The following is a 22,362-nucleotide window of genomic DNA, read 5'->3' as shown; positions in this document are numbered from 1 at the left end:
GTACACCCGACTAGCGTTGCCAGATTCTTTGCGAGAGCAATATGCAAACCGGGTCTACGAAAACAAGCCCGAAAAGAAGCGGATGGACAACTTAGGCTACGGCAGTTTTGAAAGCAAAGAAGCCCAAATAAGCAACTACACTTTTTTTAGAAACAAGCCCTAAACAAACAAAACAATAAAACGCAACACACCCACAACTACCAATATTAACAAGCGACTTTTACTGAAAAAGATAATAAGCCAGACAAGACGCTTATAATAAGCAAGACGTGGCAACACTGCCCATAAGACTCCACTTGTGGCTTTGTTCCACATAGGGGAACCTCTCTGGCATAATGGACCCTGTGGAGACTCAGCATCAGTCTGGCGTGGCTGGAGATCTGTGGGATGGGAACTGTAATGCCTCCCAGCCCAGTGTCTCATGGGGTGGTGCTGGTGGTGGTGGGGGCCTTGGTGGGGCAGAGCACACCATGGGAAGACATGGTGATTAGCAGACGGATACGAGCTTTAAGTTGTAACCTTGCTCTATGTCTAGGTGGCTATTAGGAGATATAGACACACTGGAGGTGATGTCATCATCACCACCCTGACGAGGGAGGGGGGGGGGGGATGATTACACACATCCCACAACGCCAGACCACCCTTACTTACATCTGCAAGACGTTTCATCGTGAAAACAAATAAAATGATAACCGTGATAGAGGGATAATACGTACAGTCGTACACGGCATCTGTAGCGTATAACCCGTTAAGATCCGAGGCCGACTCTAGAAAATGCCTTCTGAATCACAGAACTGTTAAGATTTTTCAAGAAGCTTCAAAAGTAGCAGACATATGAGCTTTAGGGGCGGCATAGCTGAATGGTTAGGGAGCCCGCCTGGGGAACCAGGGCCACTGGTTGTCCGAGGTTCGATTCCAGGCCAGGGTAGCAAGACTCTTAAATCCTAATTGCTCACACGGCTCCTTGTGGGCAGCGAGATTGGGCTGAAAATACTGAATTTCCTTTGCTGGAGGAAATAGGTATCTATGAGCTTGTAGATCTGCTACTTTTGAATAGCCCGACGCAAAAATCTAAAATGTCACGGATGCTTTTCCGGTTTTGATGGGATAACAGGCCTTTTGCTATACATTCCAAAAATACAGTGTGTGTACTTTGAAATGTGCATCAAAAGATAATCAGTCCCATACATCGTCAATTTCCGTCAAGATGTCTGCATTTATGTATGGAGCACCACTGTTGGGGAAGGGGTGTAGCTAATTGTACGTCACATTTTGAAGGATTTTTAAATGTATTTTTTTCGTTACACGTGCCTACAGCTCCAAGACACACCGCGGTGAAATAGCTCCATGATAATATCCTATTTGTCTTGGAGAGACCATGTCTTTTTTTGCGGCGAAACAATCAAGTGGACATCTCGATTTTCCGACTAATGTGCCCTGATCTAATGAGAAGCCGCGGTGAGGGGGGGACACACGAGAAGGGGGGAAAAAAATCATCTCCGAAAGCCATTGGAAATATCATCTTTTAGACGAGAACAATTATGATTAATAGCGGTAATTGCTGTCATTAACGGTGGAAGATGTATTTGAAGATACATATTCCAAAAACATTCCGTGTGGATTTTGGGGAGGTGGGGGGGGGGGGGGGGGGGGGGGGGGGGGCTGCTGTGAGGCCCTGCTTAAATTACATAATTCATGTTTTTGAGAAAGCACCGCGCTCCAAGCGTGTAATTCCACCAGCAGCCGTAGGACCGACTTCAGATTAAATATCTCTCTGCTAATGAAGTTAAACTGTTCCTGTGCCTTCAACAGTAAGTGTGATTAAATCGCTTGTCCAGATCGTTAAAAAAGAAAAGAAAAAAACAATGAAATGTAAATGTAGGCGGAAATCTAAAATACACTGTCGTCATAAGCCTATTGTATATCATATTAGAATTTTTCACAGTATGTTTGACATTATAGGACATTTGAACCAAGGCAAACAGAAACAGTATGACTTAAACAATGGCAACAGTTACACTGGCTGGGGTGTATTAACATAGATGGTCTCTGTCGGGCGGAAACCTCATACTGTAAGTCCAAAACGGTAACTTTTCAGGAGTCAAATTCAAAACAAAAGTAGCAGATCTACAAGCGCAAAACATTTCCAGCCACGTTTCCAGCTCATAGATCTGCTACTTTTGATGCTTTTGAGGGACGCCGTAATATGATCAAGTAGGGCAGGGGTAGGCAACCTTAGGCACGGGTGCCAACATTGGCACAGGGGAGGATGATCACTGGCACACTGGCAGAAGTGTGAGAGAGAGGATTTATATTTAAAAGTCAAAATAAATTAAATTGAGTCACCTAATTTGCAGCAAATTATATCCTGCATATAATTCTACATTCATTAAAACTTTGACTGGGGAGGGAGTCGGCGAGAGTAATGATAACAATGTCCTGACGATCAAAACATGTCTGAATTTTGATGGGGTGTCATTACAATGTACGGTATGCTGACATCTAGACTTTCTAGAAAATAAATACACGGCAGTTAATTTCAAAAAGGTTGCTGACCCCTGAAGTAGGGCACCCATTTACAAAAGAAAAACACAAAAAGTTAGAATAATGGAGATATGAGGTTTCTGCACGACAGCAACGATATTTAAAAAAAAAAAAAAAATTGACCCGATTCTATAAGTGTCTTTTGAATCCTAAGGTTTTTTGAAAAACCCATGTTTCTATGTCAGCAATCTGGCCAGCCATCGTCAAAGAAAAGGTCCTTTTCACTTAAATGGAGCTCAGTTAGTCTTGTTCTTGAGAGACTACTATGTCAGTGGTTCTCAAACCTTTTCATGTGAAGAACCCCCAAAATGACATGTATTTGGCCACGGACCCCCATCTCAAAATATTTAGTTCCAGGGACCACCCAGAAGCAAAATTTGAGTTACAAACGTTCGCTTTGAAAATACATATATTCAAAGATTTGCACATATTTTCACGACTTTTTCAAAAATAGCAGATCTACAAGCTCGCAGCGCGGCACTCGGTGCCGCGCTGTGAGCTTGTATATCTGCTATTTTTCACTGGTTAAAGCGTTCAATAATTCTAGGCCTAAATGGGTTGTTAAACAATATTGTCCCCTCAATTGCCAAAGGATACTTATCTCGTTATCACGCTGTGTCAGCATCTCTTTCAGCCTGGTGAGATGATGTGCAGGCTCTGGGCTGTCATGGCTCTCTGGTTCCCCGACTTGCCCATGAAGTCGCTCATCCCCCCCTGATGGCTTCTCCCGGATGATCACCTGCACGGTGAGAGACATTATTAGTGTCACTGGTCAAGAATGAACGAAAAATGGAAAATGGAAAATCAGCCCTTTTCCATTCTTTTAACCCAATGTTCCGGGGACCTCCAGCGGTCCTTGAGGGGGTTCCAGGTGGTCCCCAGCTAAATGATGGAGAGTTGGAAACCAAATGGACCCTTATAGATCTTTAACTCTTGAGAGTGTGAAATGAAACCAAGTGGATCCTTTGGTTTCATTCTCAAGAGTTAAATTATTGTTAAACATCTGCATTACTTACTTTAAAGAAATCTACACAATTAGAGAATGTAGAGGAATTCTTATTTTGATCAACGTTTGCCTGTTGTCTCTCCACATGTACAGCACAGAGTTAACGATTAGAAAATATTTGACGTTTTGTGTGAATTGGGTCTGAGAGGCTAAATCTCATCAAATGGTAGCCCGCGGCTAAATTCTGAATAAATAATGGCCTTGATATGAAACAGGATGAAAACAACTGCTTTAACCCGTTAAGATCTGAGGCCAATTCTACAAATGCCTTCTAAATGAGTTTTCGTGCCAAGGAGGAACCCCAAATAATACTGTATGTATTTGGCCGTGCGGACCCCCGGTCTGAAGGAAAATAATTCAAAAACCCTTTCAAGATCTTTCTAAAATGTACAAGCTCGCAGCACGGCACAAAGTGACGCGCTGTGAGCTTGTAGATCTTCTATTTTTGAGAACCACTGTTCTAGGTTTTCAGAAAAACGTATGTTGTTACGTATATTGTATACATGTGTATAGCGAAAATCTAAAATGAAATGACACGGATGCTTTTAATGGGTTATTTAATGAACATTGAACGTACTCATCTGAAAAGTGGTCCCGTAGGCCACGAGAATGTGAACAATGAATATGAACAAAAGCACAGAAAAAAAGATTTGTCTCACTGGGTGAAGCACACACTGGGTTCACCCAGTGAGTTTCGAACACTTCCCGGGACTAAATGTAAATGTGCACCAAAGAAGGATGAAGATGCAAGCAGAGCTGGGCAGAAAATGAGGTCAAGCTCACTACCCGTCAACTTTACATGTACACACGTACAACGTGCACGATGATAAATAGACGGGCTAAACACGGAAACAAACAAGCCAGCCAGATGGACAAGATCGGCATGGACAAGAGGAGCCAGCTTTCAGAGACGGGAACAAAAGAACAAAGAAATGCAAAACGAGAAATTTAAGCCAGATCCAAGAATCATCGAAGTATGACTGGGGTGATGCAGGGAGGAATGTAAACTGAAAAGGAGAGGGGAGGCTTTTTTTGAGGGGGAGGGAGGGGGGAGGGCCATCATAACAAACTGGAGCAGAGATAAACAGACACTGGAGTGGGATCCGTAATGGCTTCTGGTGGTCCGCTCCAGAACTCCCAACCAGAGGAGAGAGAGCCTGCAGCGAATGGCTCCGACAGGGGCGTCAATTGGGGATGGCAGGGGTATGCAGCTGCCATACCCTGGGTCCAGGGGGAAAATAAAAGTTACTTTTTTTTTTAAGATTTATTTTCGGGCTTTTTATGCCTTTATTTGATAGGACAGTAGACTGACAGGACATTGTGAGAGAGATGGGGGAATGACATGTGGCAAAGATCGTCCAGATTGGGAATCGAACCGGCGACGCCAACAGGCATCATAGCCTAGTATTTGGTATGCACCTGGACCGCTAGGCCAGTGGGGCACCCCAATAAAATAAAAGTTACTTTTAAATATAAATCCATGAATGTCTCTTTGTCTATCTGTGCTAGTTATTATGTTGTTAAATTACAGTAAAATGACTACAAATGCAAAATTGAACAAAATGGTCACTTTAACAAGGTATTATAATTATATTCTCTTTTATTCTCCCCATCAGGTGCAATGCATTATTGTTACAGGTAATTGTGGCACGTTTACTAACATGCCAAGTTTAGCTGCACTTGAACAACCGTTCCAGGCTGCCATATCCAGCCCAAGAAACTGTAAAAATGGTGGAAAAAAATAATGTACTTCTTAACATAAATGTATCATGCCTGTTGCTAAGGTATGGCAACATGACTGGTGTCTTGCATGAGCGCAAAGACGCGCATGCAAGACACCAATCATGTTGCCATACCTTAGCTTTTTTCTGAACTGACGCCACTGGGCTCCGATCAGCTTATGCCACATTGTTTCAAACTCAATTCATTAACCACTTAAACCCCATATGGTTTTACCGGAGTCCCTCAGGGCCCTAAACTAGCGTGTTTTCTGTTTTCTGTTATTGTGGTGAAAGCTTTTCGCAGGAAAATTGCAAGCTGACAAGGCGTCACGCGGCGACACGTCGTGAGCTTGTAAGGATGCTGGGGTTTAAAGTGGTTAAGCAGTGGTGAGCCGGGCCCGTCGCCCACAATGACAGAAACTGCTGAATAGTCTTTTTTATACAGATAATTATCCAGCTATAATCCCAAACAGAATCATAATGTTAGTAGTTTTCTTTTTACTATTATTGCGATGACACCATGAAAGAGACTATAGAAATTATACTGACAAACTGTACGAGAATCAATGCAAAAAAAAAAACAACCAAAGAATGTATATAGTTGCCGTCGTGCAGACACCGCAGAGCTCCCTATTTTAACTTTTTTTTGTAAATTGATGCCCTTCTTGATCATACTACAGCATCACACAAAAACACGAACATAGCGGATATACAAGCTCGAAATGCAGCGCAAAGCAACGTGTTTAAGAGCTTGTAGATCTGCTATTTTTGATACGTTTGAATTAGAATCCTGATTCTGCACCAATCCTACCTGACAAAAGATAGTCACGCAAAGCACACAGCAAAACCCAATATGTGTACCGTCGGAACTTGGGATCAGCTTTCAATTCACTGCAAATAATACCATAATATTCATACTGTACATAACAGGGGCATTTTCTCACCAGGAAGTCTGACATCTGCCAATTAAGGAACTAAATGTGCTATTACAGTATATAAATATTGTTTAATTATGTTCTAATGATGGATGGGTCTACCAAGAGTTGTATTCTAGGCGAATTCCTCTCTGTAATTTACAACTCTCTTAGTTATTTGATGACAGTCATTTTGATTACATTTCAGTCACAGTTATTTTGTTAAAATCACTTCAGTTCATAGTTTGTTTTTCTTGTATTAAGAAAAACATATTCAGCTTTGAATACATTACTTGTACTGTAGATGCTTGAGAGCAAGTCTGCAGTAGAAATGTGAGCAGTGACGAACACAGTGGCCTCAGGGTTGCCACGGCCGCTTATTATAAGCAACTTTGTGTTTTCATGTAAAGTCGCATGTAAATATTGGTAGTTGCGGGCTGCGTTTTTCTTTTTGTTGGCTTGTTTTTTAAGTTGCTTATTTGGGTTTGCTTCCTAATGTTGTTTAAAACAGTGGTTCTCAAACATTTTTTATGTCAATGACCCCCCACTCCAAATTGAAATGTAAGTCTACTACTGTAATTCGCCCTTTGTTAGCCTCCTGGTTGGTCCCTGACTGACCAACTAGCAGGCTCTATCTGCCTTGTCCCGCCCTGGTTCCGCCTTTTTTATGTTGAATTATCTAAAACAGAATTTTTGGAGAAATAAAAACATTTAAAAACATGCTGATTCACTATGCTGCCACTGAGCAGCTCCAACTGATTTTTTTTTTTTTGTGTGCCCGGGACGCCCCCATACAAAATTTGTGTTAAAATGTTTCAAAGATATTCAAAATATTTATATTTTCAAAAACAGCCGATGTATTTAGGTTTAAAAGTGCTTGAACTGCCAGTCGCTTCTTTTTGGGCTCGTTTTCATGGACCCGGTTGCTTGTTTCTCTCACTAAACCTGGCAACACCGGCGGGTTCACAATACGCATACTTCAGGACCTCAGAGGGAACGCATCAACCATTTGACACCTCACGTCTAATTAGCTGACAAAAAGAAAATCGTCAAACACGGAACTGTCTAGACTCCAGCCGGGCCATGGGAAAATCAACGGGTTGTCACTTTCTGGCCAAGAGGCACAGAGTTATGACTTCCTGGACAAGCTGCAGAGTCAGAAAAATTAGCACGAAGAAATTGGGTCTTTGAAAACCCATTGATGAAGAAAAAAAAGAACTTGGAAAAAGAACTGTCCAAGGCAAGGATAAGTTAAAGGTTACGGTTGAAGTTTATAAGGAAATATTTTCAAGCATAAAATAAGTAAAATATTTTTTAAAGTATAAAATAGGGCATAAAAGCTTAAAGGAGCTATAGTCAACTTTTTCTTGAAAAACGGATGCTAAAATAAAAATAATGTTTCGAAAATATTTTATAAAAAAATAAACTTCATATATGTGTTTCTATTCAAAAATGACCACAACAAGAGTAAAATAATGATCAAATAATCATTTTGGCCATTGTCAGGCTGACACTTTGTTTACATCCTAGTCTGACTTACTTGAATGTATCAGTTTTTCAAGAAAAAGTTGACTATAGCTCCTTTAACAGTTAAATGTTTGGATTCAACTTTTTGGCAGAGTTTATGGTGAGTTCCAGCCATCATACAGTAAGTAGAAGCATATACTGGGGTAGACTGATGAAGACCAAGAGAATAATGCACCTCAACAAACAGGTCAGAAGGGGGCGCCATTTAAAAGAAGCGAATGGCCAGCTGGCCACCAGTCTCCTTTCATGCCTGTGTGTGTGATAATAATCACAGGTGGCACTGTATCTCCACAATGGTACAGTATGTATGTTACAGAGGCACTTCTTACAGACAGAGAGACAGAAGAGTATTTTCATCTTTATGTAAGTGGGTTTACTTACAATACATGAATTAATTAATTAATTAATTCATGCATTCATTCATTAACCGTTTAAAACGGGTCTGCAACGTTTTCAGGCCAAGGAACCCTTAAGCCCTTTGCACACAGGACAGTTGCGTTTTTTTCGTTTGCTGCATGAATAAAACGCATTGGATTTGGTGTGCAAGGCTGTGCGGAATCTGCGCTGCGGATCCCAAAAGGAGTCATAAAAGGAGTGATGAGTTTTTTACCGCATGCGACAAGACGCACGAATCGAACTGGGTTCGATCGAGAAAAAAACGCACGGCCGCAGCCACACGTCGCACGGCTAATTCGGATCCGGTGTGCATAAGGTCGTAGAGAATCATTGTTTTCTTTTAAAAAAATGAAACTGTCCATTTTATCCGTGCGGTGTGCAAAGGGCTTTAGTTGAGAGAGAGAAGAAGCAGGGAACCTCACAACCTTTTCATAGATTCCATATAGTTTCATCGTTTGACAGCACAATCATCAGTGTATTTTGAATTCATGTCAATCTGTGTTTACTTTTCAGATATTTAACCACTTGAGCCGTCATTACCTAATAAACTTGACCTTTTACTCTGTACTTAGTCTGCTCTTTTTCCCCTCTACACCAAACCTCTTTGCCGAAAATAGCCGATATACAAGCTCACAACAACGCCCTGCAGTGTGAGCTTAGATCTGCTATTTCTGGCTACAGTTCTCAGAATATGGACACTAGGGTTCAAGTTGTTAATATAAAATGGATTGTAAGATTTGGAGGACCCCCTAGTAACTCTGAGGATCCACTTGTGGTCCCGGACCCCCTGTTGAAGACCCCAGGTTTAAAAGCATGAGTGTCATTTTAGATTATACAGTATATAGCAACACAAGTTTTTCAGAAAACTCTTAGGATTTAGAACAGCGGTTCTCAGAAATAACAGCTGATACAAGCTCACGTGACGTGCTGCGAGCTTGTAACAGCTGATATTTTTGAACATTTTTGAAAAATGTTCTCTTCTGGGGGTCCCTGGCACCATCTAACTTCAGATGAGGGTCCGTGGCCGAACAAATATCATTTTGGGGGTCCATGGCACGAAAAAGGTCTGAGAACTAACAACTGATTTACAGTAGAAGGAACTTTGTAGAATCAGCCTCAGGTCTTAGAATGGGTTAAATAAAAGAACAGAATACGTTTGTTTATTTATTGAATGAAGAGGATACGGTACCTTGAGCAAATAGAAGCAGTGATGTATCTTTCTCATGTCCGGACCCAGAGCCAGGGTCACCTCTGGGTCTGGGTCATCCAGATAGACCTTCACCAACTCCTCCAACCTGAAAACACACACGCACGCAAGCACACATACACACAAATATCATGTATCTTGAAGAATTCGAATTGCTCCACAATTAACAAACTGGAAAGACAAACTGTACTTATAATGTTACATAATCGTCTACATATCGGGTGGAAACCTCATATGTCCAAAACTGTTACTCATCAGGATTAAAATTCAAAAACAGCCAAAGTTGCTGGATCTAAAAGCATCAAAACGCAGTCGCAGATCTGCAACTTTTGATGTTTGTGTGTGTGTGCCGCCGTGGTATTTGACCCAAAAGAAATCGCAATAGTAATCATTCTGCGTTTTTTATGATCTTTTGGGTCATCCAAATAACATTAAAAGAAGATTTTTTTGGGGGTCTTTTTTTCCTGTGTAGTAAGTGAATGATGCTGACCTTCAAAGCAGCCAAAGGTATGGCTCCTCCATACCTCCAAAACCTGATCAACCCCTACACCCCCACCCGTTCACTTAGATCAGCCAACACAGGGATGCTGACAGAACCCTCGCTAAAAACTCCAGGGCAAAAATCCACTCGTCCGAGACAGTTTGCCCTCCTGGCCCCCAAGTTGTGGAATAAACTCCCTGTCGCACTTAGAACAACGGACTCACTCGCTAGCTTTCGCCGTGGACTGAAGACTCACCTTTTCAGACTCCACCTAAACCCTTAGCACTACAGAAAAGTCAGTGACCATACATGAAGCTAGTTAGCATTAGTTTTTTGTCTTTAGGTTTTTAGAACTTTGATTATACTGTGTTTTTTCTAGATAGATATCCATTTGCATTTGTTATATTGTTGATGATGTTCTGACATATTATCTTGTTTATTATTGTGATGTTATCTGCTTATTGTAAGTCGCTTTGGATTAAAAGCGTCTGCTAAATGCCTAAACTGTAAACTGTAAACTGAATGGACTCAAACTCGAACCCCCTGAATTTACCTTAATCCACTAAATATATAATTAACAACTTTTAATATGTTATTTGGATGACCTTTTGGGCATTTTTTTGGCTTAGATTGACTGGCCTAGACGGGCATTGATCTCAGGGCAACATTTCAGGTCAGTTTGCGGTCCCACCTCCGCGTCATCGGCCATCACCACTGAGTGCTCAGGCACTCCGACAGCTAAGATCTATATTTGAAGCCGAAACCTCTGCTGTTTAAAATTTGGTCCCAGTCAAAGAAAACTATTTACTTAAACATGTGCTGCAGCTCCAACCGCTGCCGGGCCCTGTTGATAAACCATCACTGGATGATAGTCCAAACATTGGTCCTTCCAAAGATCTGGGAAAGCGGGGCCACTGGAAAAGACCAAGAGAGGAGGGGCAGGCATCGGTCCAGACGGGATCCGATGTAGGCACGAACACAACGTGCGGTCTTTCGCTTTTCCACTCGAACATCACCCAGGGATTGAGACACGCAACGTTTACACTGACGGGGGTGAGGACTTAAAACAAACGGCGCGCTCTTGTTTCAAGGCCCCTCACGAGTCATCGGGGGCTTGAGCTGGAGAATGTCCTACTAATGCCATGTACAATATTTGAGGAGAGAAAAAGAAGGCCTCGCGCCACAGAAAAGCCACAATTCGACAGTTTTCCAAGCAACGAAGTGTGAGATGATGTGAGGATTAGCAAATGACTGGATATAATGTTTAGATAAAAAAGAAAACCTCCCTGTTTATCTCTGTCCGACTGGAAGGTCATTCTGTGTGTACACAGCGGAAACCTCAGTATTCGTTTAACTCGGTTACAAATGGATACACTAACATTGATGATTTTATTGCGTATCGATTAACTGATACTAAACTACTCGGGCTGCACCAAACAGTGAGGAACGATTGCTTGTGGAGCTGACACGAGTGCAGCGGCATGCAGGAAAGCGTTCGCAGTGAGCAATTTCCCACTCGGGACAATGTCAAAGTATCATCCAAGAGAGGAGGTCGTTAAATAAAAAGTCGGCATGTCAGTGAATGCGGTCACAACAGACATCATTAAACACCCCCTGTCGGGGGGAGGGGGCCCCAAGTAGTCGACTGGGGTGAAGGGCAGTGATGGAATAAGTACTTGCATGTTTTACTTTGGTAAATGTATCACTACTGCAAAGTAGATCCCCAAATCCCGTATTAAATGGTAAATGGTGCATTTATATAGCGCTTTTTATCCAAAGCGCTTTACATAGATTGTGCATTACATTCACCCATTCACGCACACATTCATACACCGGTGGCGGAGGAAACCATGCAAGGCACCAACCTACTCACCGGGAGCAATTAGGGGTTCAGAGTCTTGCCCAAGGACTCTTCGACATTAACTCAGGGGGAGCCCGGATTCGAACTGGGAACCCTTCGGGAACCCTTCGTGCTCTAATAACGGTTTCTCTACCCCTGAGCTATGCCGCCCGTATTCAATGTACTTCTGTAAAAGTACAAAAGTATCAGCATCAAAATATACTTAAAGTACCAAAAGTAAAAGTAGTCATTGTGCAGAATGTTCCATTTCACAAGTTCAAAATGTAAAAATATAATAGCAATATAGATCATAGCAAATATAGATCTGCTATTTTCAAATGGACAAAAATGTAAGTACAGTACTTACACCACTGAGGGGAAATAATAAAAATGAAGGTCCAGAGCGAGTACTATGGAGCGGTAAAGACATCAGCACTGGAGGCAACGTGTTGCCAAGTCCTTAATGGAACCTCTGGCTTGATCTCTGGCCCCTCGCTGACTGACTGACTGGCCTCCTTTCTGGACTCTCTTTTTTTAGTGCAACGACAATAAAATAGGCGATCCTGGCTGCGGCTATACAGCCTCGGGGGGAACGCCATTACATACGGCTCTGCATCAGTGAGCAGTGGTGGAACTCATTTACTCAAGTACTGTACTTAGTACAATTTTGCATTTATAGTTACTAGTTACTTTGTAGCTTGATTATTATTACAACACATTCATTAACCACTTCAACCCTATATACATTTGGCCATTTGAAAATAGACGATCTACAAGCTCACAGTGTGTTGTGATGGGACGCATTGTGAGCTTGTAGATCTGCTATTTTTGCATAATGAGTACTTTAACTTTTGGTACTTTAAGTACATTCTGATCCCTATACGTTTGTACTTTTACTCAAGTAAATTTAGCATTCCTTACTTTGTAAGCATTGTAGCATTTCTGCATTGCATTTCTGCATTGCAGTACTGATACTTTTACTTAAGTAAAACATTTCGGTACTCTTTCCTCCACTGCGGTTCTGCATCAGTGAGCCGAGCCTTCAACTCAGCAACGACGCGTAGCCATGTGGGCGCTTTCGAACAAACCCCAAACCCCTCCAACACATCCATAAATCACAAATACACATTTACCACCGGTAGAGTCTCCGAGCCTTTAAAGCATGACAAATAGAAATTAGAGTCCTATGAAAAAAAGGAGAAGGACCTCCTCTCCTCTTTTGAGTCTGTGCTGTAAACATTTTGGAGGGCTGACAGGGCGCAGCGCAGGCCCTATTCTCGTCCTCACTGTCCTGAGATGACTGGCTCGCCGAGGGCTACTGTTCACACACGCACGCACACACACACGCACACACGCACGCAAGCACGCACGCACACGAAAGCAACAGTCGTGCCAAAAAATAAATACAAATTCTTCCCGAGGTCGTCCAGAACAACTACGGGCGACTTTAAATGGCTTTTATTATGTGCCGGCTTAATGTGTCATCCTCAAAGCTGGATAGCGGGTGTTTGTTCATGAGCCGTTATGTCGACAGTCTTGGTACTAAGCGTGTAGGCTATGTGAATATGTCACGTAATGAAGTGTTATTGACGTGATGTTTGACATGGAGCGTCATCAGTCATCAAGCATCATCAAGCAGCGATGGCAGATGTCCAACTGATGCTATTCCAACACACTAAGCTAGTTCGGGATGGCTCAGGGTAGAAGACAGGGAATATCAAAGGGATTGGTATTTAAAGAGGTGGTGCCATAGTTTTGTACTTTTCCTGTTTTGTATGTGTCTATGGAGTTCACATTACTCTTATAGACCCCCAGGTGTGGTTATAATATGCAAATGTATGTATGTCCTTCCCGTGTATTTTTGGTTATTTTCTGAAAGCTGAAAGAGTCAAAAGGCCCAATTGAAATACACTGATAATGACATCATAATATCATCGCTTCCCCTTTTTACCATTCAACAACACTGTGGGTGTGGCTAACTTCAGCTGGGTCTCCACCAGAGCATATGAGCAGAGCAGAGTGGGAGCAGCGCAGGGAGCGGAGCGGGCCTATTTTGAATCGAGTGTGAGCGAGCAAGTTTTAAAATGGGCCAGAGCGGCTTTGGAGCAAGGTTTTTCCTCCGCTCCTGGGACCGAGAACCACATGTTTGAGCATGCCCCATCATACATGCTAACACCGTGCACACGCCCCTAACGGGCGAGGTCGCGCCATGTCTTGGCCGTCTGGCCAGTGATGTATATCGGACCAGTTACACATATATGGAGACTCCTGGTGCCCTTATACTGTATGGAGATGCTGTGAGAGACCCCAAACACATGCTTACTCGTTATTCGTTATGTGACAATCCAATGACGTCTATCACATCTGACATCATACATACAATCCCTTTTATGCCCATACATGGAGATCCCTGTCTGAACCAGCCATAGAGAAATGGGCGGTCTTCCTCCATACACTATATGGGCTTTCCCATATGAAGTCCTGTTAGATATGGGCTTAATATTGATGACATCAGGGATCTCCTTAAATGGGCATAAGAGGAATTCTGTTAGAGTGGTTCCCATGACATCACAACATACAATCCCTTTCATGCCCATACATGAATCCCTGTCTGGACCACCCACACCACTGTGATGTCACCTGTTTGTGCCCATATATGGAGATCCCTACTCTGAGTATCTGACATCACTGTGATGTCACCAGTGATGTCACAGTGATGTGTCAGGGGAAGCACAGTTTCAGGCGATATCCCTGCCCGGGAGAGTGTTTTCTGCTGGTGTTTCAGTCCGAGTGGATCAAAGGGTGCGTTCGGAAATGCGCACCGGTTCTGGTTAGGGTTAGGGTTAGTTTTAGGCATAGTTTTACTGAGGTTAGGGTTAGGGTTGGGTTTAGGCATAGTTTTACTGAGGTTAGGGTTAGGATTAGGGTTAGGTTTAGGCACTCAATACACTGAGCACACACCCGGTGCGCATTTCCGTACGCACCCTTTGATACACTCGGACTGAAACACCAGCAGAAAACACTCTCCCATCCCTGCCCTGGGTATCTGACACTGTGATGTCACCTGTGATGTCACAGTGATGTGTCAGGAGAAGCACAGTGTCAGGCGTTACCCGTGCAGCAAAATACTTTCTTTTTTTGGGCTACTCTGATTGACAAACCGGAGTGGAGCGCGGAGCGAGCATGAAGCGAGAGATGTGCAAATCAAGGAGAGCAACTGAGCAGGAGGGAGCAGAGTTATTCTGAATGATAAAGTATTCAATCAATCAATCAATCAATGCTTGGTGTTGTCGGCAGAGGAGGACGACGGGGGTAAACGTACTTCTGGGTCTCCTCAGCAGTCAGCTGCTCCTCTCTCATCTCGCCTGTGACCATGGAGAGCTCTTCCTTCAGAGACTGGATCTCCCTCTTCATACGCACTATCAGCTGTAAATGCACATGGACACGGACACGCACACACACGCACACATGTAAGTACAAAGCAGAGTTTAGAGAACACATTTCAAACACATTTTCAAATAAGGCTATATCAAATATATACTGCACCCTGCAGTGCAAGTCATAAATCACACACACGCGCGCACACGGACGGACACACACACACACACACACACACACACCCCCACACACACACACACACCAAAGCCTCAAGCCAACTGCCAACTGATGACAGAATCCTCCCCAAAAAGAATTGTGGCTTATCTTTGCAATGCATTCTGAGGACAAACCTAAGCGCTTCCAGACAACTGGATGCTGCTCCGTACAAAGACGGCTCTGGAAGCCATCGACACCGCACGGAAACATAAAATAGCGTTAGCCAAGCTATACGGTGGCAAATAGCAACACATAAAACCTCCCGCCGCTGTCTGTCTGTCTGTCCGCACGTGTTTAGTTAAGGCTCACGAGCCCGTGGTCATCCGGGCCGGTTGCCGTCGGTAACCACTGGCCGGGTCCAGTTACTGTATGAATATATATGTATTTTAAAAAAGAGGAATATTTCACCAATCCCAGACATAGCCTCTTAAAGCTGTCTTTAGGGGCAGTACTTACTTAGATAGCCATCTTTGCATAGAAACTGTAATAATAGAAAGAATGCACATTAATGTCAGAGTCAAGATCCGCAGAGAAGCGATATGACTCCAGATCATAAAAAAAAAAGAGTTTGCCTTTGTTTTTTCACAAACAGCCTGAAATGCAATTCCCCCATTTTCGCCAAGCAGACAGAGGGACATTTGTTAAGCCGTCTACCCCAGATACCGCATTCCCCTGCCTACCTGCTGAGCGGTGGTAACTTCAAGATGGCTTTTTTTTTTTTTTTTTTATGAAACAGATTGTGGAATGGAATGTCTGGGGAACCCTGGCAGCTTTATGTATGTGGTGGACTTTTATCGCAGTAAGTATTTGAGGCATGAAAGGAGAGTCAACCAAACGTTAAGTGTGTCCAGGGCTGCCCGCCCCCCCCCCCCCCAGTCTCTAAGACGTAACCTTTTGACCTTTCTAAGAGATAAGCCTGTGGTACTCCCCTCTTTCTTCATCCGGGGGTCAATGCCTAAACGGCTCCATGGCAGCCTGGGAGCGGCTGTCATCTAAGCTGCCTCTCGCACACATGCGAGATTAGCAGAGTTCAGGTCACGGCTGAAGTTATGGTAGGTAATAGTAGCTACAGCGGGGTTGATCCCTACGCCGGCCGGGCTTGGCCTAGGTTGGTGCTGTAGGGTTTGGGACCCGGAACCGGAGGAACCCGATCCGACATCCAAGGAACCGGTTATCGGTTCCATATCACATTAGGAAACCGTTTCTGGAACCGGATTTGGTTACACTGTCAGAGCTGTGGACTTCACATCCTGCAGTGGTTTTCAACCATTTGCATATCAACTAAAGGTCCATTATTTATTTGGCATTTGAGCCGCGGACCACCGTTTGATGAGATTTAACCTCCGAGACCCAAAAATTGTTGTTGTCGTTGGATAAGATTTTGTCCACAATTCCATGCTGTACTGATGTGGTAGCATAGGACAGGGGTTTTCAAAGTGGGTGACGGGGCACCCTGGGGTGCCGCGACGGCAGTCCAGGGGTGCCGTGAGATCATTTGATAATATTTGGAATTTATTTGAACACTCAAACAAATATTTGGTATCATTTTAAACTTGAAGTACAGAGTTATTTTCAGTAAGTTTTGACCAAAATGGTAATTTTCTCAATGTTTTCCTCGCAACATAATTCCTAAAATATGCCACGAATATAAGGTACTGGGAGTGAAAATGATCAATGTCATGTAGGTAATATTATAATATAATGCCTCGGATGAAAAAGATATTTATAGGGGTGCCCTGAGCCCAAAAAGTTTGGGAACCCCTGCGAGATAACACTAAAGGCAAACGTTGATCAAAATAACAATTACTCTGCATTCTCCAATTATGTAAACTTCTTGCAAATTAAGTAATGCAGATGTTTAACAATAATGTAACTCTTGAGATCTTAAAATGAAACCAAATGGACCCGTAAGCATCCATTTGGTTTCATTTTACACTCTCAAGAGTTAAAGATCTATAAGGGTCTGTTTGGTTACCAACTCTACATCATTTAGCTGGGGACCACCTGGGACCCCCTCAAGGACCACTGGTGGTCCCCGGACCACTGGTTGAAAACCACTGTGCTATATACAATTACAATACCGGTGGTATTAACTCTGAGAGTGTACAAATTAACACTCTCAGATTTAGAGATCTGTTAGGGTCCATTTGGAACCCACAATAGGAAATCGTTAAAAGGAACCGTTAAGGAATCGGACTGTTAAGAGGGAATCGTTAAAGGAGAAATTCGGAGGAGTGCTTTTCCTATGGTAATCTGATGTTATTCCATCCATTACAGAGTTAAGTCTGACCGGAGGTGGGAGGGGTCTAATGGCAGTTTAGCCTGATTTCAGACGCTTGAGTCTGACATTGTGCCCTGTTTGAGCGATTTCTGGAGGGGAGGGACTTTGACTTTCCCTAAACCAATCACTACAGATCAAAGCAAAGCACCTCGTCTTCTGATGATGACGCACTGATGATGTCATCGCTTGAAAAAAACAGGGTTGGGTATTTGTTAAACGCACCTCCGGCTCCAACCCCTGCGTTCCTGGAGGAGCTGTAATTTCGCACGGGATAAAGCGCTTATTATGAACACAACACCAGACCAGAGAAACAGTCCACTCTGAGAGTGGGTGGGTCTATGGGCTGGAAGCAGGCTAATGGCAGTTAGCCTCTTTGCAGCAACAGCACAGTCACAACTTTTTGGAGAGATTTCTGCCACTATGAAAGTTAGATGTATACAAAAAAATCACACCCGTGTGAACTGAGCGGTGGTTCCCCCCCCCCTTCCCCCCTGTGTGTGTGTGTGTGTGTGTGTGTGTGTGTGTGTGTGTGTGTGTGTGTGTGTGCGTGTGTGTGTGTGTGTGTGTGTGTGCCTGGTCTGGCCTGAACAACAGCGCCCCTCCCTTAACATGTGTGGTCAGAAAAGGTTACTGCAGGCTACAGACAGACAGACAGACAGACAGACAGACACGCAGACAGACAGACAGACAGACCCACAAACACGGCCACGTATAGGAGCGTTGTGACCACCGCTCAAAAAAGAAGAAAAAAAATGCAGAGAGGTACAAATAAGTGATTTAGCATTAAATACCACCGTTCGCGGTCTGAGCTGCCGAGGATTCGGGACGGAAAACAAAACAAAAAACTACTGATCGTTCATGGACATCATAACATCAGATTAACAAGGTAAAATGGCCAGTCCAAAATGTTCCATGTTCCGCTCAGTCGTACATGGCCTGTGAACTGTCATAGTCAGACACAGTCATGCTATTTTGTATATTTTTGTTCATCTGAAATTGCGTTAGTGCCGCGCTGACAGAGGTCACATACCAACCAAATTGTTACTGTATATAACAATAATAAAATACTGTAATATGCCTGACATAATATTTATTTATTTTACCGCCGCTCTCACAGTGCAGACATTCATGGCATTGAAACTGAATTAAGACGCCTAAAATGACTAAATGGGAGAGGTTCTCAGCACAGTGGATATACTTACTGTGCAAGTAAGATAGCATGATCATATGATGCCATCCTTCAACATTATTATACCATCTACAGCAAAATAGATTACACAACAAGCAGTCTAAAATATCATATCAGTCATATCATAATTGAACCACTTAAACCCTATTCATGTACTGTGATCCATTGTACCTTTTCCCTCGACATTGAAATTCTCCAAGTTTCTATATTTGCCATTTATGTGACGTTAGAGTGCATGTGGTTAAAGATTGTTTACAAGCATAGTCATATAAGGTCACATCATATAAGGTAGGCTTTACTCCCAGTGAGTTGCTACTTTCTTGAGATAGCCAACCCGACACAGGGAACCTTATTGTGAGGTTATATATGTTCAAATGTCTGGGAGTTATTAATGGTGCCGTTATGTTTGGCCAATGGTGCGATTATGTTTGGCCAACACTGACCCAATTATTCAGGTAAGTCTGGCAACATTTTAATAACTTTGGACAAATGTAAACAAACACGAAGTCTAAAAAATGTATCCGCACCGGGGAAACGGTCTGTTAATGTACTGTATATGGTCGAACAGACAATGACATACGGTATATTATTTTTGTCTCATGTGACACTTTTCTCTTGGACAGAATATCCTGTTATCCATCTCTACAAGACCCAAAGTCATATTAAGTGAACCCAAACAACCCCAAGGCAGATTGTGAGACTGTGAGACTGTGAACGGAACGGTCTCAGTGGCAGCAGACATTAGACAAACACACCAGAACATGACAACTAAGTGACAGAGTCACTGACACAAAGTTACTAGGGAGGCAAGGGTCACCGAAGTTTGACCCGGGTCAAAGGTCAGACCGAGTGAACCAACTCAGCAATGTGCGGCGACACTTCTGGCAAACACCAAGTAGTCATGATGACATCATGAACCCAGTAGGTTCTTTGAGAAGAAACAGTCCTGGCTGTGTGGTTTTTGGGGCAGAATCCACATTTCTAAAGCTAATCCGCCCTGTATCATATTTTATGACACCGAATATCATACTTGACCATCCCTGCACCATGGCCGCTCCCTGTATCTCTTCTTTTGGAACCAAACACACCCATGGCCTGATGTAATACACCCAGCTGGGTCCTCAAAGGCTGACCGCCAGTCACTGGTCGGCGGACTCGGTCGCAGGCTATTTCAGCGCGTTGAGCCCACACCGGTACCACAGCACCACAGTCTGGGCTGCCGAGCGCTCCGAATAAAACCTGACTCAGGCCACGTGACTGATGATGTCAGCACGTTTTCTGGAATGCCAGGTTGTCAGGGGGGGGGGGGCACTCACATGTTTTACTTAAGTAAAAGTATCTAATCAAAACTGCAAATACTCTGTTACAAGTAAAAGTCCGGAATTCAAAATTCACTTGAGTAAAAGTACAAAAGTATTGGTATAAAAATGTGCTTAACACCTTCTAAGCCTGGCCGTACTCCCTCGGACTTCCTACTGGGTCTCATCAGCCACACGTCTATTCCCGGACTTTTGATATAAATTATAATAAAAAAAAAAAAAAACATCGGAAATTCTTCTCTGTGTCTTTTTGGAGCGATCTGAAACGGTTAATATGCTCTGACAGTCATTTTCTGGTGCTGGGTGTGATACTCCTAATATCCAGCAGGCCACGCCGTTGACTCACATTCTGGATGGATGGCTGGCCAGGAGGAGCCTCATCCTCTCCCCAGTGTTGAAAATCAACAAGAAGCTCAAACAAGATGGCTGGTCTTTGTCTCTGTTCGTGGATCGCGGTTTCAATCACGTTCGGGCGCCGCTTCTCTATCGCTCCTTTCCCTGCTTCGCCGCACGTAAACGAATGGAATTGATCTCCCCTCCGCCTCGCCAAAGTAAGATCGCCGACCTCTGCAGGATGAATGTGTACGCTGTGTCGAGCACTCCATTACGTGTTGTTATCATGTGGGCTTTGTTTTTTTAAAACATGTTTGTAAATAAATGGCTTATTTCTTCGGCGCTACCTCTGTTCAGAGGGTTCTGCCGCGGCTTGCAACGTGTTAAGGTAGAGTACAGGTAAGTGATTTCAATTAATTCAAATAATAACAAAATGGGTCTACGTTCTGATAGTACTAGTTACTATTACTGTGTGTGTTTGGTACATGTTTGGACTTCAGCCTCATCTCCTGTGAGGAGAAAAATGCAGTTTTAGTTCAGTTTTCAAAACTGTTGGGTGACAAGTTTTCCTCCAATCATGGTCGACCAAGGCCTGCCCTGCACTTGATCTTGATTGGAGGAAGGCCCCTGCCTGTCACCTACATGAAAATTGAAACTGAAACTTAAGTGAAATCACTTACCCTACCTTTAAAGTACAAAAAGTAGAACGTAGCCTACTCATTGAGCAGAATGTCCCATTTCACAAGTGTTCAAATCCTTTGAAAATAGCCGATCACAAGGGGATCACAATATTGTGAGATTGTAGATTGTCTGTTTTCTAATGGCCAAAATGTATATAATGCTGAAGTGGTTAATGTCTGTTTTGTTATAATAATCTAAATCTACAAAGTAACTAGTAACTAAAGTTTTCAAATAATTGTAGTGGAGCAAAAGTATAATATTTGTCTCTGAGATGTAGTGGAGATTAAGTAATAGTGCTTGGAATTGGAAACCCTAAAGTAAAGCAAAAAAAAAAATACCTCAAAATTTTACATAAGTACAGTACTTGATTTAATATACTTAGTTACTTTACACCAGTGGTTCTCAACCTGGGGGTCGGGAAACTATTTTGCAGGGGTCCCCAGATGATTAACTTAATGTGCAACATTGTTTTCTCACTCAACAGTAAACAAACAAACATAAAGTTCAAGTATATAGAGGGTATCTGCACATTTATAAAGTGACAATTTAAGGACTTTTTAATACCTCTAAAATGACAAATTAAACTTTGGCCAAACTGTCAAATATTAGAGGCAGAAATTATGAAAATAGCAGATCTACATGCTCACAACGCCTCGCAACAATAGAGCCATTATACAAAATGTAATGCCTCAACTTTTAGTGCTCGTCAGGGTGGGGGGTCCCCAGTTAAAATATGATTATTTTGGAGGTCACAGCCTGAAAAGGTTGAGAACCACTGCTTTACACCACTGGCCCACGGTGGTCTCTGCTAGCAGATAACAAGTTAAAGACAGTAATAATAATGCCAATGACAGAGCAAAGACATTTTAGAGGCAATCATGCAAACTCACTCTCACGCTGTCTCTCATTATCTCTTTGTTTGTCTATTCTACTCCGTATGTCTCTGTCGGTTGTAGCTGACAACAAAGAAGACTTTACAGCACAACAATTGGCTCTGTGAATCTGAAAAGGTGTGTACTATAATAGTCACTGTCGGACAGAAACTCTTATTCTTATACTTTTTTTGTAGATTAACGCCCAACTTGATCATACTACAGCGTCACACAAAAGCATCAATAGTAGCAGATCCGCAAGCTCGAACGTTTTGTGCTTGTAGATCTGCTGCTTTTTACATTTTTTGAATTTATATCCTGAAAAGTAACAGTTTGGGACATACGTATAGGGCCTACTTTCGTCCACTATTTTGAAAACAAATTTTAAATATTTCAAAAAGCTGATCTACAAGCTCACAACATGTTGATATAGATCGGCTATTTGAAGCTTTTTTCA

General features: G+C 42.8%; 1 protein-coding gene across 1 annotated transcript in view; it reads right to left on the bottom strand.

Annotated features, from left to right (window-relative positions):
- The window catches only part of kif6 (kinesin family member 6), a gene marked incomplete at both ends in the record, with an annotated part of 173,812 nt that overhangs the window by 107,970 nt on the left and 43,480 nt on the right, over positions 1–22,362 (bottom strand). Inside the window, 3 exons of the mRNA XM_080751059.1 lie at positions 3,142–3,283; positions 9,298–9,403; positions 14,959–15,062. Coding sequence (XP_080607185.1) covers positions 3,142–3,283; positions 9,298–9,403; positions 14,959–15,062 — 352 coding nt within the window. The remainder of the gene's footprint in view (positions 1–3,141; positions 3,284–9,297; positions 9,404–14,958; positions 15,063–22,362) is intronic.

The sequence above is a fragment of the Nannobrachium achirus genome, assembly GCF_963921795.1.
Source record: "Nannobrachium achirus genome assembly, chromosome: 20".
Lineage (NCBI taxonomy): Eukaryota > Metazoa > Chordata > Actinopteri > Myctophiformes > Myctophidae > Nannobrachium > Nannobrachium achirus.
This window is presented reverse-complemented; position numbering and strand designations above follow the sequence as displayed.